At 38.7% G+C, this 16498-nt stretch overlaps 1 protein-coding gene and 1 pseudogene across 4 annotated transcripts in view; one reads left to right on the forward strand and one right to left on the reverse strand.

Annotated features, from left to right (window-relative positions):
- The window catches only part of Nek1 (NIMA related kinase 1), a 132909-nt gene that overhangs the window by 97633 nt on the left and 18778 nt on the right, over positions 1-16498 (forward strand). For all 4 annotated transcript variants that reach the window (XM_021218780.2, XM_029531854.1, XM_029531855.1 and 1 more), the window contains 5 exons: positions 2843-2995; positions 4363-4527; positions 8386-8506; positions 9844-9932; positions 10693-10931. In XM_021218780.2, coding sequence (XP_021074439.1) covers positions 2843-2995; positions 4363-4527; positions 8386-8506; positions 9844-9932; positions 10693-10931 — 767 coding nt within the window. The remainder of the gene's footprint in view (positions 1-2842; positions 2996-4362; positions 4528-8385; positions 8507-9843; positions 9933-10692; positions 10932-16498) is intronic.
- Positions 15952-16498, reverse strand: part of LOC110336843 — a 1177-nt pseudogene continuing 630 nt past the window's right edge.

Consider the following 16498-nt stretch of genomic DNA (forward strand, 5'->3'; position numbering starts at 1 on the left):
GATGGCTGTCCTCTTGCTCTGTGTGCAGTGGATGGCTGTCCTCTTGCTCTGTGTGCAGTGGATGGCTGTCCTCTTGCTCTGTGTGCAGTGGATGGGTGTCCTCCTGCTACTCCTCATTCTCCTAAAGGCCTAGTGCCAGGGAGTTTGGTGGTGATACCTCGTTATCACATCCATCCTATAGTTGGCTTGTGTTTCTTGGGTTTGTGAGTCATAGCTGTTACCATTTTAGGAAAAGTCTTGGATGTCATTTTTCCATTGTTTGTTTGTTTGTTTGCGTGGTTTTTTTTTGTTTTGGTTTGGTTTGGTTTTTTTGGTTTTGGTCTTCCCCTTCTACAAGTCTAGTATCAACATTTCTCCTTCCTTCTTTTCTTCTTTTTTCGGTGATGGAGTCAATCCCATGACCTCTGCATGCTATGCAAATACTCTACAGTTGAACTATGTACCAGGCCAACTTTCCTTCCTTGCCACTCCCATGACCAGTCTTCTTTAGTTTGTTGAGCCAATATAACTCAGCTGTGATAATCACTATAGATGTCCTTCTCCAGTAAGTAGTCTCATCATTTCTGTCATTTGGACATTGGTTTTCATTGATTGATCATACTATTCTGGATTATTTTGTTTAGGGGCAAAACACTAAATGTTGTTATGGCATTTATATATGTTTTATATTTGTCATTATTCTTGACCTTTGTTCTGGAATAGAGTTAAGTTAGTTATGAGTATCTTGACCCTTGTAGGGCCTTCCTAAGCTCTATTAAGTGGGATCAGGCAGTGCTTAGTCTAGGGCAAATCTTTCCCTTCTACTGAGTCAACAGCCTTTCTGAACAATCTACCTAATGGCTCGTTGGTGAGTTGTAAGTCTTTCTGTTCTCACTGGTGGATAGGATGTATTTCTGGCTCTTCATAAACTCCAAGCCTTACTCCTCCCATCCCTTTGGGTAGGCTTCTCTCAAGACAACAGTGATTTCCTTGCACTTGAGACACAAATCAGTGTTCAGCTAATGACATGCGTCAGCTTTGTGAAATCTGTTTTCTTTGACGGACACTAGCCTTTTTCATCTTCTTTAGACTCTCAAGTTCTGTCCTTTCAACGCAGACTGACCACCAACCCTGCCTGCTTTTTCCTCCCCTTGCTTTAAAGCAACTGATTTCTTTTTAAATGGGTATTCAGTTTTTTCCAGTTTCATTTGTTCCAGAAATTTTCTTTTCTATTGGCATTACTTGGCAGTCTTCATCACTTTCAGTTTTTAGTTTTATTCCTATTTTTCATCCAGTTTTAACCACTTAAATTAAATATTTATTATAGGCTGGGCAGTGGTGGCGCACGCCTTTAATCCTAGCACTTGGGAGGCAGAGGCAGGTGAATTTCTGGTCTACAGAGTGAGTTCCAGGACAGCCAGAGCTGAAATATAGAGAAACCCTGTCTCAAAAAAACAAAAAACAAAACAAAACAAAATTATTATAAAGAACTTGTGAATAAAAAAAAATCATATATCAGGATTAGCCAGACCCAAAGTCTTTTATACATCTCAGCAAACTTTTATGCTGTAAGAATGCTGTGAGGCTTCATATTGGCTTTTACACTTCAGTTATGTTTGTATATACTTATCCATACATACACACACACACACACACACACACACAGAAAGTTAAAACTAGAAAAACAATTAAGTTTGCATCTTTCATGATTCATGTGTCTTTTAGCTTTGCCATACTTTTGAAAATTAGGTCTCTCATGTTAGTCATATCAGTAGTATGAACCAATAATTTCTTGCTGATTTGCATTTCTCATTATATCTTGGAGTCTGTTTGTTGCTCCTCTTTATGCTACATCCTAAATCCTAATAAAGTATCTTTCAGATGGTATCTTAGTCAAGGTATGATAGAGGAACATAACCTATAGAGTGAATCTGTATTACAAGAGGGCTTATTAGATTGGCTTACATGACACAGTTTGGATCTTCCAAAAATGTCGTCTCACACCTGAAAGGCCAAGAATCCAGTAGCTGCTCCCTCTGTGAGGCCGATGCTTCAACATTCCTAGTCTGGGACTAAAGGCCTGAAGGATTATGGAGCGCACGGTCCAAAGAGGCTAGGTTCTGCAATCAGGAAAGGAATAAAGCAAAGATAGAAGCAACAGCTACAGAATAGATGAGCTTGCCAGTGAGAGTGAAAGCAAGCAGGCAAAAAGCGAAGCTTCGGAGACTTGGTCTGCCACCCGAAGGAGCTGTCCACAGTGAGGATCTATCGTCCCACTTCAAATAAACTGAGCAAGAACATCTTTACAGGCGCTCCCAGTGATCTGCCCTTTAGCTGATTCTAGGTCTAGTTTTGTTGACAACCAAAATTAAACATCATAAGTAGCCTTTAAAAAATCTCTCCTTAGCCAGGCAGTGGTGGCACACGCCTTTAATCCCAGCACTTGGAAGGCAGAGGCAGGCAGATTTCTGAGTTCGAGGCCAGCCTGGTCTAAAAAGTGAGTTCCAGGACAGCAATATAATATATATTACTCTTAAGTATATATATTTGGGTTTTAATTTTATTTATTTATTTATTTATTTATTTATTTATTGCTTTGCTAAATTTTATTTAAATTAATTATCCAGAATTATTATTATTGTAAAAAGGAAATGTTAGTTATCTGCTTATGATATATAACCTAAAGTAAAGCAGATTTTCTTAGACTATTTTCTTCCTTTTAGCCCATATGTATATTTACCTTGTAATTTATTTTTATATTAGCTTTTAGCCTGAAACACTTTGTTGAATAATAGGAATTAAATACTAAACAATGAATTACTCTATTTTTGAGGATTGTTTTCTTCTATTTCTTTCCTCACAGAACATACTGTGGGAGAGGTTATTAAGTTAGATTCTAATAGCTCTCCAAGAAAAGTCTGGGGGAAAAGCCCTACAGATTCTGTGCTGAAGATACTTGGGGAGGCTGAATTACAGCTACAGACAGAGCTGCTAGAAAACACATCTTTTAAAAGTGGTAAGCTTAAGAACCAATATTGCTAAAAATTAATGTGCTAAGATGTCTTCATTTTATTGTGTGGAATTCTTTTCCGTTCTGGGTGGTGGTTGTTATAAATGAATCTTGAGTTATGACTTAGTGAGACCTGAGTGCAATCTAAATGAGGAAACTAAATGAAGGAAACCTGGATGAGGGAGCTGGAAAAATGCACACATGTCTTCCATGAGGGAAAATGTTGGAATAATTTAAGATTCCTGGTGTATCTTTAAAAGAGACTCAGGCATTAAATTGAGTAAAAGAAATGTGTGGTAAGTTTGTATATCATTATTCTTGGACTGGGAGGAACTGCTGTCATGAGACAAAAGGAGGACATTCTGGATCCATGAATTTTTGGTGTTTGAGTGTTCCAGCAGCACCTAAGGAAGAGCAGCTGTGTGTACAGATGCTTGTTCACAAGGTAGGGAATGAATGGAGCTGAATAGAGACATGGACAGGGTCTGGACATATGTGTTGCCTTTGCATTCTCTTTTCTCTGTTGTTCCTTGAGGTTTAGGGCAAAACTCGTATCTAAAGCATGTGAAAAATTGACTTAGGACATGGGAATATTGACATGTTCTGTAGTGGTCAGCTAGATGCTGAGAAATAGAGTGAAAAAAGCCTGCCATGTATGTTACAAAAGGGCAAAAGAACGTTGTTCGTTCTTACCAAAGAACATCATACAAAGACTATCATAGCCATAACAAACAGCCCTGAAGGTTAGAAATGGGGATTCTGAAAGCTGGGACTTTGGAGAGGCCATAATTGATAAGGTCTCTAAAGCATAGCTTAAGACTAAGACAGTGAGGGTGAGAACTGAGAGGTCTGCATATTGGCAGGATTATTTATTGTGCATATAAAATCATCTACCTATGACAGAATTGCTTTTAGGGAGTTGGTACAGCAGCTGCTAAAATGTTCAGCAGTCACACAAGAATGCTGAGAGCGGATAGCTGCAGGCATCTGTTGTATAATAAACCAGTTCTTTCCTGGAAACAGCCACAGTGTACAGAATTTATAACAAATTAGAAATATTAGTTGCTATTATGAAAAAAACATGTGGTTAATAATTTTTAAAGTTTGATTTTAATACAGGTATATTAATCTTACCCCAAAAGAAAGAAAATGGAAACTGTGTTAACCACCCTAGAGGTCGTTATGGAATCAAATTTGGCTGTACATTATCTTAATTTGCTTTTAATTACTAGTGTATAAGAGCTTTACTAGTAACTACTTGTTGCAACAATCAGAGTTGGGGTGTTTGCATGTTTGTGTGTTGCTCTAAATGTCATTGCAAATAAACTCAAGACCTTTTGAGAGCAGTAGACTTCATTCTTTTGCTTCTGCAGAGGTTTATGCTGAAAAGGAGAACTACAAACCCTTACTTACTGGAGAAGAGAACCTGCAGTGCATTTCAAAAGAAATAAACCCATCAGCTACTGTTGATTCTACTGAAACAAAAAGTCCAAAGTTTACTGAGGTGTCTCCATCAATGTTAGAAGGAAATGTGGAAGGTATATTATAATGATTTTAATTAGCTAAGTTGCATTTGATACTGAACATTTTTAATCATCAAAATTTGTGTACATGTTTGAGTGATTACCTCGAATTAGGCTCACTATTTTTATACTTTTAGCAACTGTGGCTTTTTTGTTTTGTTTTGTTTTCCTTCCTGTTTTTGATTTTTAAGACCAACAAGAGTTTTCAAGGGTTGTCGCATGGGCCAGGCTGGTCTCCCAGAATGCAGAGTCCTGCTGTCACTGCTGTTGTTCTAGAATTCAGGCATGTGTGGTCTTGCACACTAAGAACAGGCCCTCTTATTGCAGTATTTTATGAATCAGGGACTGAGTCAAGTCTTGGCTTATGAGTTTCCTAATACACTGTGTCTTTGCCTAAGAGATCGGTAAGACTGCCTGAAGGCTTTCCCGCCATCCTGGAAGGTACACCTCAGAGGCTTAGTGTGGTAGGTCTCTCCCTCCTGCCCACTTTGAGAGCCATGTGGAGGCTGGGAATTGAACCTCAGTCCTCTGGTAAACACCCACTGCTCTTAATTGCTGAGCATTTCTCCAGCCCCTGTTCTTCCCATCTTCTGTGCTTCCCTCTGAGATAGTTTAGTGCATCTTTACAGTCTGAGGTGGGGGAATCAGAAGTCCCCTCCGAAAGAGAAAAGTTCTAATGACTCTACAGCCATCCTGGATGCTACAGTAAAAGCAGCTGTGTTTCTGTTTTTGTTTGTTTGCAGCTTATTTCTTTAAAGTTAACAAGGGAATTAGCATTTCTTTTGGTCATAGTTGTCACAAACTCACAAAGTCAACCCACTGTAGGGAGCCAAACCTGCCCTTCAAAGGGAGGAGAGCTGAAGAATCTGCAGCCATTTTTAGCCATTTCTGCCCAGTAACTAAGAATTACTACATTCCTGCTACACACAAATTGATCTTTTAGTCTCAGAAAATTGCTTCTCTTCTGATGCCCCTGACCTCCAGATACCAACCAGAAGCTGCCAGCTTCCTTTTTTTTTTTTGGTTTTTTTTCGAGACAGGGTTTCTCTGTGTAGCCCTGGCTGTCCTGGAACTCACTCTGTAGACCAGGCTGGCCTCGAACTCAGAAATCCGCCTGCCTCTGCCTCCCGAGTGCTGGGACTAAAGGCGTGCGCCACCACTGCCCGGTGCTGCCAGCTTTCTTAACCATCCAGTCATGAATTGAAGTAGCATCACCCCCATTGTGTTTCACTTGTGAAGGTAAAACAGTGCCTTCTGCAAAACAAGGCTGTCAGTTTCATGTAGCCATCTTTAGTTCATCACAGTGTAAGAGTTAGAAGCATGGTTAGAAGTGGGTATTCCAGAATAATGTCTGTGCTCCTCAAAAGATGTATACGTTGAAATCTAAATCCCTGTGTATTTGGAGGTAATTAAGTTTTGAATTACAGTGGAACCTCATGAATGGCATTAGTATCCTTCTAAGAAGAGGCCAGAGAGCTAGCCTTTATGTCATATTAAAAATACAGGAAGAAAAAGGCTGTCAGTGTACCTAGAAGAAAGCATCTTTCTCCAGAACTTACTGTCCTGGTACCCTGATACTAGATTCTCTGACCTGTGGAGCTAAGCGAAATTAATTTCTTATAGTATAAGCTATTATAGTAGCTTAAACAAGACAGCATATTGCACCCTTCTTAAACATTAAGAAAAAAAATTTTAAGAAATTAAATAAACTAAATCGAATAAGTATGCAGTAATGAAGGCGGTATAGCCTAGATTGGGGCTGGCAAGCTTAACATTCCCTGCAAAGAGCTGTAGAGTACATATTTTAAGCTTTGTGAAAAGTATAGTCACAAATTGAGTTTACAGAATAAAGTAAGCTGGTTTTACTATGGATAAGATGAGTAGGGGTTGGATTGTGGACCTGCCCTTTAGGAAGCTGGTGACCCCACAGTCCAGCCCCGCAGCCTGAAGAGGCCAGGCTTTGCTTCCTGCCGGTCTTTGTCTGGGAGCCATCTGTGCTGTGGGTTTACCACCCCTGATTCATAGAGCTACACTGTGTGTGGCTCTTCAGTGCTGTCTGTGGGCTAAGTTGAACTAAGTCCCGTGACGTAGAGTGTCATATCAGCCTCTGGAAGGATATAGAAGTCGGATCCTTCCTTTGTTCAGGGGACTTCTCTAGAGTCGCCCCTATCTGTCATCCTGTCTATGGCAGCTGTCTGTCTCTTACTTTAAGCTGTACCTCTTAATAAACCTGCTTTCTAGGTTCTACAGGGAAAGCTGTCCTCCCTAAGACCTTCTTCTTCACATTGTCTAGTAGAAGGTGCTATCCTTTTGTTGTTTGGGGTTTTTTTTTTGGGGGGGGGGTTGTTGATGTTGTTGTTGTTTTTGTTTGTTTGTTTTTCGAGACAGGGTTTCTCTGTATAGCCCTGGCTGTCCTGGAACTCACTTTGCAGACCAGGCTGGCCTCGAACTCAGAAATCCACCTGCCTCTGCCTCCTGAGTGCTGGGATTCAAGGCGTGCGCCACCGGGCGTGGTGCTATTCTTCTTAATGCTTTCCTGTGTCAAAGTCTGATCGTATTTCCCATTATCTTGAGGCCTTTTCTCTTAATATAATTCATCCCTGAAGGAAAACTTGTGTCAGCTCCTTTCTGGAAACGACCAAACCATTTGCCACTACCTCTTGTTCTCTATTTGACAAGAACAGAATTACATACTAAAAAACGAAATAGGTTCTTTTCCCTCAGTGCTTACTGTGCATGAGTGACCAAAAACATTCATGTGAGTAACAGATAAAAATTATTAGCATTTGAATGTCTCTTGTCTTTCACAATGGGTCAGGGTCACGTCATTAGAAATTTAAATGTAAGCAAGAAAAGTATGTCTCAATTCTAGAAAAGTAAGCATGGTGTTGAATTAAGTAACATAGTATAAGATCTCAGACAGGAAAAAGAGAAGTATATGGGGCTGGACCGAGGGCTTAGCAGTTAAGCACTAATCATGAGGATCAGAGTTTGGATCCCAACACAGCTGACATCCTGCAAACACCAACAACATCAGTTCTGAGGGATCTAGCTCTATTCTAGCCTCTGTACGTATTCACACAACTTTGTACATATGCATACACCCATGTGTACATATGTGCATACATACATACGTGGAATACTTTTTTTTTTTTTTTTTTTTTTGGTTTTTTTGAGACAGGGTTTCTCTGTATAGCCCTGGCTGTCCTGGAATTCACTTTGTAGACCTGGAATTCACTTTGTAGACCAGGCTGTCCTCGAACTCAGAAATCCGCCTGCCTCTGCCTCCTGAGTGCTAGGATTAAAGGCATGCACCACCATACCTGGCTCTTGTGGAATACTTTTTAAAAACTGCCAGAAAAACGGGTAGTTCGCTAGCTATTAATTATTTGGGGATATAAATGAAAATAGATTTACCATACTCCACTTTTTTTCTAGGCCATTGTAAAAGTCCAGGTAATCATATGTGGGGGGGGGGTGTATTTGTTGGAAAATAGATTTTAAAGATTATAATTTCCTTCCTAATCATTAATCTCACAGTCTATTTCTCCAAACTGTAACAACAGGTGTCTTTACTCTTTAGTTTTGATGCCTTTAAGCTAATTTACATATTACTATAATTTTAGTAAGGCATACATTTTATATAATAATGAGTATTATACACAGTAATCAAGTCTTTGAGTGATACCAAAAAGATGAAAGGACTAGTCTTTCCATTTCAGAAGTGACTGCTCTATAGGACTAAGACAGAAATCTTAAAACTGCTTTGTATATGATTAGCATTAGTTAAGCAAATTATAGTGATAACTTAAATAAAGTTTATTCAGTCTCTTTTTGAACAGACTTTCCTTGACATCTGATTTTGCCTTGAAGAACCTGATGATTTGGAAACAGAAGTTCTACAGGAGCCCAGTAGCACACACACAGATGGGAGTTTGCCGCCTGTTGTTAAAGATGTATGGACTAGAGAGAAGGAAGCAGCTAAGGAGACTGAGTGAGTTGTCTTTCTCTGCTTTTCAAAGCTCAGTCCCTTTGGAAAGCTCTTCAATAAGCAATGCTGCGTGAACTATTATACTAGTTTAATATCTTCACATTGTAACACCATATAATCTGATTTCATAATAGTTATTCACATGGGTCAGAAATCACCAAGTACATGACAATAAATAGTAAATGTCTTACCAGCCTCCATTTCCTTTCATCTAAATTCTGATATTTCTCTGCAGATAATTTTTAGTATGTATAAACAAACTAATGTCTTCAGCCCATTCCAAATATAGTTGCTAGTATAATAATAGTCAATGCTTTCCACCTTTTCAGCTTTTAAAAGTTTTATTTGTGTGTCTGTTTAAGTGTGTGCTCACATGTGTGTGCACAGGTACTATGGAGTCAAGGAGGCACATTAGAGCCCTTGGAGCTGAAGCTTATGTGTTCATGAGTTTACCCATAGTATGCTAGGATCCAAATCCTAGTCCTTCTGAAGGAGTAGCAAGTTCTCTTCTAACTACTGAGCTGTCTCTCCATCCTCACCTTGCTTGGTTTTATAAAAAGTCAGTAGTCTGGGGACCAGGTGAGATAGGTTAAGAGGGCTTGCAGCTTTTGCAGAAGACCTGGGTGTGGTTCCCAGCACATACATTGGCAGTTCATAGGCTCCTGGAACTCTAGTTTTAGCATAACTGATGCCCTCTTCTGTCCTTTGAGAACTCTTGTGCACTTGTGATGCACACACATACACTCATGTATGTACACAAACACATACATGCATACACACACACATAAACACACATGCATATAAAATAAATATTTTTAAAAAGTTCATAGTCTAGGAAGTTTTCTCTCATTAATATTTGAATAGATAGATAGATAGATATTCCATATTCCACTATATGGATGTAAGGATGACTCAATAAGTCCATTACTTCATCACTACTTACTGATGCTGTATGTTGTGATGCTCCAACAAGTAGTAATTTACATAAAGTGTTTTTGCAAAAGTAGATGTGTTTGGTTTTGAAACATAGAGGTATAATTTTAAGTGAATTGCATTTGTAATTTAGTCATTCCTCAAATGAAGATTCTACTGCTATTGACATTCAAAATGAATGAATGATTGGTGACTAGTGATTAGTAATTGGCGAGTTTCATTTTGCTCAAAGTAGAAAATATATTGTGCTTACAGGAGAAAGTATTATATAAAAATGAGAAAATACTTGGACAAGGAAGCAGGGGATACTAGTAGATGCGGGTTTCATTTTTTTTATATGAGGGAGTTTTATTTCCAATAAACTGTGGTATTTTGTTGTTGTTGTTTGGTTTACCTATCTATGGAAGGTTGGAAGATAAGGTTGCTGTGCAGCAGAGTGAAGTTTGTGAAGATAGAATTCCAGGGAATGTGGACCACTCCTGTAAGGATCATAGAGGTAAAGTCATCATAATTTTCTCTTAAACTAAAATAGGCCTAGAGAACAAGAATCTGCATTAGCCAGCCCAGGACCATAAGTTAAGCTGGTAACTTTTTGGTAGGTTATATTGTTCCAAATGAAAAGAATTACTGCTAAAATAAAACTAATATACTAAGGGCAGTGAATAAATTGGTTTCTTTTTAAAATACTATTGGTTAAAATATAAGACAATATAAATAATTTTCCACTCTGCATAAAGAAAATAAACTGAAAAATGATTGTCTAAACTGAATTTTTAATATTTCTTTGAATTTCTATATTTTAAAAATTCCAACATAATGAAAGCGTCTATTAAATCCTGAAATTAAAATACTATATTTCCTTAGAGATTATTTATACTTCCATGTATACTTTGATTCCGTTTTCCTGGTATGAGGTTGTTTTGGGATGGAATTGACTTTTTAATTAAAATATATTGTATGTGCCTGAGAAGTTTGCCTTCATATACACAACTGTGTATTGTCTTGGTTCCGTGAAGGCCAGCAGAGCATGGCAGATCTCATTGAACTCAAATATCAGATGCTTCTGAGTTGTTGTCTGGGTCCTGAGAGCCAAACCCAGGTCCCTCTAAAAACAGCAAGTGCTGTAACCACTAAGCCATCTCTCTCTCCAGCCCCTTGGATGGAGTTCATGTTAAACAGTATATAAAACTTGTTGATATTTAGAATTTAAGTGCTCTTATGTAGACTTAAAGTTTAAACTCTTCTGTATTCCACAGATCCTGCAGTAGACAATTCTCCACAGTCTGGGTGTGATGTAGAGAAGTCAGAACAGCCAGAATCGTTTTTCCAGAAAGTGGTTCATTCCACAGGCTTGAACTTAGTTCAGTCAGTTCATTGTTCACCAGAAGAACCAATTCCAATTCGATCTCACTCTGATTCTCCACCGAAAACTAAAAGCAAGAATTCCTTACTGATTGGACTTTCTACTGGTCTGTTTGATGCAAACAATCCAAAGGCAAGTGTGCTCTCAGGTAGATAATGCTATCTCTCTGCACTGATAACACTGCTTGATTGCCAGTGTTGGGCTTTAATTGAACCAAAAGCCAAACAAGTTCAAACCCACACAAAAAAGCAACAATAATCCCCTATTTTATTGGCTAGGGTTCTTTTTAGTGTTACTAACAAATAGCTATGGAGCTATGGTTGCTCTCCCAATGACTATCCTATTTGGGGATGTGCTCCATATATTGTTTATGTAGCTATTTTTATTATATATGTTACAGTATTATAAATATTGTTCTGATATGAACAAAAAAAACTAGCCACTAAATATCTTCTCATATTATCTTGAATGACCAAATATTCCATTAAGTTGCTATATCATTATTACTAGTTCCTTTATTTTTGAGATTATAATTACATCATTTTTCCCTTCCCCTTCCTTCCTCCAAACCCTCCCATATGCCCCTCCTTGCTATCTTTCAAATTCACGGCCTCTTTTTTCATTAATTGTTACATGTATATATGTTTATGAGTATATATTCCTTAATATAATCTGCTTAGTCTATATGTTAATTGTATATGTTTTAGGGCTGGTCACTTAGTATTGAATCACCAGTTGTTGTGCTCTTCCTTACTGGAGATCAGTGTTACTCTCAGTATTTCTTTATCACCTGTAGTTCTTTAACTAGGGCTAAGACCTTGTGGGCTTTCCATATCTACTCTGGCATAGCAATTTTTGTTAGCTTTGTTTAGCTCATGTTTAGCTAGTCATGTTGGTAACACTTTATAGTTGTAGCTTCTGACATCATTAGTAGAAAATCCTACCTTACAGCCAACTCTCCGATCCTCTGGCTCTTACACTTTTTCTCTCCCCTCTTCCCCAGTATCCTGTGAGTATTAGCTATAGGAGTTGTTTTGTATCCATTGGGACATAGCTACACAACTCTGCATTTTGGTTGGTTGTAGTTTTCTGTGTTGATCTCTGTTGCAGAGAAAAGCTTCCTTGGTGAAAGGTAAGGACTACATTTATACTTTGTGAGTATAAGGACAAATATTTAGAATATAGTTAGGAATTATCCTGGCTTAGTAAGGTGAAGAGTATAGATTCTTTTCCAGCATTCACAACTTCACTAGCCATGGGTAGTTGGATAGTTTTCCATTATGAGTTATGATTTCTTTCTTGTTGAGTAGGTCTTAAGTCCAACTAGAAAGCTCTTGGTTACTGCCAAGGTGTGTGTGCCACTGCACTCTTAAGGTTATAGTACTTATCTATTGGTCAGTGCAGTTCATAGACATCATAGCTGGGTATCACTGTTAGGTTTTGTTTGTTAGTTTGTTTTAACTTGGGAAGCTTACAGGGTACCTAGTACCATGAAAGCTAATCATCAGAGAATAGGCCTTCAGGTCACTTCCAGATCAGGGGCCTCTGGGAACTGTATCTGAAGTACATGGGGTCTTTAGCAATAGGGACTTTCCACCTCAGGGGCAACCAAGGACTATAAGTCTGTAGTGTTTGGGGAGTCAGTCTCTGGGAGAACTCTGCATGGTGTTGGGATTTTTGTTAGACTATCTTTGTATCACATCTTTAACAATATATTTCTATCATTGAGCCTCTGTCTTTGTTTATTCTATAATTATTTCTATAAAATAAATTTCTATAAGTGATACTTAAAATTCATAATTCATTTTATTTCTCTTTAATAGTTTTAGGGCTATGGAAATTGTTCACTTAGTAAAGTGCTTCATGTGTAAGCTTAAACCTGGGTTTGAACCCCCAGCACCCATGTAAAACCAGGCAGGGCAGTACCCACCTGAAATCCCAGTGCTGCAGAGGCAGAGCAGGGGAGTCCCTGGGGCTTGCTGTCCAGCCAGTCTGTCAAATTGGTGAGTTCCAGGTCAGTAAGAGACCACGTCTCAAAAAATAAAGTAGAGAGAAGCTGAGAAAGAAACCTAATATAGACCTCTGGTCTACACACTCATGAACACAAGCACATGAATTAAATTTGAAAAATAAAATGATATAGTTTGAAACACACTTAAAGATTAAAGCATTCTGGCAATTCAATTATATATAGGAGGAAATAGATAAAAATATTCAATCTCACAAATATAAACATACAAACTGAAATTAGTCTTTGTGTTGTCAGTGCCTCAATGAAGAATGAAGAATATTGATTCCTTTGTATGCTATATAGCATTACTATCATAATTTACTTAAAATTAACTCTTCAATGAGAAATTGATAGTATTATTTTGTTTAAATTTATATTTATATCTGTGAGATTCAATATTTTTATTTAGTTGCTCCTATGTATAATTGAATTGCCAGAATTCTTTAATATTTAACTGTATTTCAAAATACATCATTTGAGGTATTTAGTTATATGCCTCTTCAACTTAGAAATGTTAAATTTTATTGCTTACTTTAAATAGCAGACATTAGAAGATGTAAATTACCAAAACAGATTTACAGTCTTCAGCGTTAAATACAAAGGCAAACAAGCACTATCATATTATTTATGTACTTTCTTTGTATGTACATGTGTGTATGTGAAGGCCAGTGGTCAAACTCTGGCACTGCTCTCTAAGCAACAATTAAGCTAGGCTGGCCCACGAAGTCCAGGAATCCTGTCTCTACCTCCCCAGCACTGGGGTACAAGTACCCATCACTATCCCAAGGTTTTACATGAGTGCTGGGGACGAGACTCCAGACCTCGGCTCGCATGACAAGCACTTTACCAGCTGAACCATCTCCCTAGCTCCCCATGTGTTTCCTATAGACTTGTCCTTAGCCCAGGCTTCTGAATGTACTCCTGTCTAGTAGGTTAAAATTCAAATTGTGTAATGCTTTTGAGTATTGATTTCCTCTTAAAATCTTAGCTGAGTTAGAAGACTCCTATTGAAATACTCACTCTGGAAGTATATACAGAAGGTTTTACCCATAATATAGACCTCATGTAGATTTTGGTGCAAAGAGGCACGAGGAAAAAACAGAAAAAGCATAGTGATCCATGGCCATCTGAGACAAGAACGGGAGTTGTCCTGCCTGTTCTGAGATCAGGAAGCCATTACTGGGCCTGTGTAGTAAACACGCTCATTTGTAGTGATATACATTTATCTTAGTTATGAAGTTTTGACTATGTAGCCCATTGAACTAAAATGGAGTAATTTAACTTCTTACAAAGGTTTTTGCTGCTAAATCTGGCTTATTTCTTTGTTGTTTTTTTTTTTGTGTGTGTGTGTTGTTGTTGTTGTTGTTATTGAGTTAACTTCCTTGTGTCTGTTTTCAAACAGTTTTCTTGAGAGCTCAGACTCTCTCCCCATTCTCTTCTCAAGGGCTCTGCCCCATTGCTTTTGTGCTCCACTGTAAGTCATCTTCCTCTATGGCAGCTCATTTCTGCCATGTTCTAAGAAATGTCATGGGAAGAAGCAAGCCTGAATTGACCACGTGTCCCTGTTCACTCACCACCTGTGTCTGCTTTTTCTCATGTCTAAACATCTTACGTAGGCTGCAGTCTACACACACACCCACTTCCAGAGACATTTTGTGTATCTCTCGGCCATTCTTCTCTAACACTGCTCATGTCAAGGTCAGCAGTTGGTAGGACAGTGCCACCCCAAACCCTTTTCTCTCCTCCTTCACACTGCTTCTTTCAGCAGTTATGTCTACACTTTACTTACATCATGCTTTTCAAGTTTTTCTCTGAACTGATTAATGACTCTGCAGCAGCTCCTGTGCTACACATCACTCCCCCCACCCCTTCATGTGCATTCTTAAACTGTCACGTGAAGTATCCTCTAAATGTCAGTTAAATCACCTAAGTTGATAGTTGTGTTCAGACTCCTATATCTTTCCTGACTCTTTTTGTATACTTGAGCTGTCAACTGCTGAGGGAAGGTTGATGTTTTTATCTATACTTGTACTATTTCTTCTCTCAGTTGTATCAGTTTTTATCCTCTGCATTGTAGTGTTCTTCTATTGAGTGAATAAACATGTAGTATTATTTTGTCTTCTGGATGAACTGATATGACATGTTCTTTGATAGTGTTATGTAAGACTTCAAAGCTTTGCCACTTTTCTTTGTACTTGTTTAGTAAGTACTGAGAAAGAATGGTGAAACTGTCATTCAGTCGCATTTAAATTAAGAGTTCTTATGGCTTCTTGAACCCACTCCTTTATCAGTATGAAGTGAATCTTGTTATCTCTAGACATCATCTGATCTGAAGTGTACATTGGTTCTGATACAGTCATCCCAACTTTCTTATGTTTAACCTCTATTATATTTAAAGTGGATTTGTCATGATTAGCAAGAGTCCAGTTTTGCTTTTTAAAAAATCTTTGTGCATATTTGTGTGTGTGCATGCAGGCTTGTGTATGTGAATACACCAGTTGGGGCCAAAAGACACCCACAGGTATTGGTTGCCATCTTCCACCTTGAGACAGGTGTCTTCTTCTTGGCCACTGCAGTATGCCAGGCGGGATGGCTGGCCTGAAGGCTTCCAGGAAGCCTTCTATCCCATCCCACAGGGAGCTGCAGATGTGTACGGCCATGTTGGCTTAACATGAGTTCTGGAAATACAAACTTAAGACTCTTCCCATTTGAACAGCAAACACTTGACCAACTTGGCCAAGGGGAGCCATCTCCCCTGCTAGGGTCTTACATTGTTTCTGACATGTCTCACTGTCATGAAAAGCATTTTATTAATAAAACATCTTTAAATGCCATATACTATAGATATCTGAAGTTTTCAAAGACCATCTATCTATGTATAGTTTATCTGAATTGTTTGTTTCTAACTATTTACGATCCATTTAAACTAGGAAACATATTACATTTAACATAACTGTAAATTTGACTACTAAATTGCATTTTTTTTTTTTTTTTTTTTTTGCCTTGGCTCTGCTTTATTGACCTTGGAGTACCCTTTGATACAGTTTTAAAAAATAAACTATATACACAATGGGAACTGGGTTCAGGCTGATGCCCAGTATCTCCAGAAAAATCCCAACCAAAGAGTATTTAAACAAAATGTCAGAGGGAAACCATGAGGCAGCATGGCGCTGAGCTGAGGGGTGGCCAGTTGGCAGAGGAGCAGTCAGTGACGGAGCAGCCAGGCCACGCCTCCTTCTCATGAGACCGAGTGCTCAGCACAGTGCCGAGGGTGAGTCAGGATGCGTTTCCCATCACTTAGCTCCCTTGTAAGCATACTCTCCTGCCTGTTCCACTTCTGCACATGGACAAGTTTGCCTCCGCCCAGTGTTAGGGCTTACTTAACCTTCCTGTCATCTGCCATTACCTCTTCGAAATCTACTCCCAGGTGAAAACTGATCTCTGTGTTCTTGAAGGTACTGTGTATCTTTATGGTGATAGGATCCCCATTCTTCTCCATGATTGTGGTAGGCTTGGTCATGCTTACCACCTGCCTGGTGGCAAAGCCCACACCAAGTGACGTCATGCAGTCATCAGAATTCTTGCTGTCCACTAGCTCCCAGTGCTGACAGAGGTGTCCGCCATGGTGCGATGAGAGAGGAGGTGTGCAGGCACTGAGAACTAAATTGCATTTCTTTTTATTTTATTT

The sequence above is a fragment of the Mus pahari genome, chromosome 19 (genome assembly GCF_900095145.1).
Source record: "Mus pahari chromosome 19, PAHARI_EIJ_v1.1, whole genome shotgun sequence".
Classification (NCBI taxonomy): domain Eukaryota; kingdom Metazoa; phylum Chordata; class Mammalia; order Rodentia; family Muridae; genus Mus; species Mus pahari.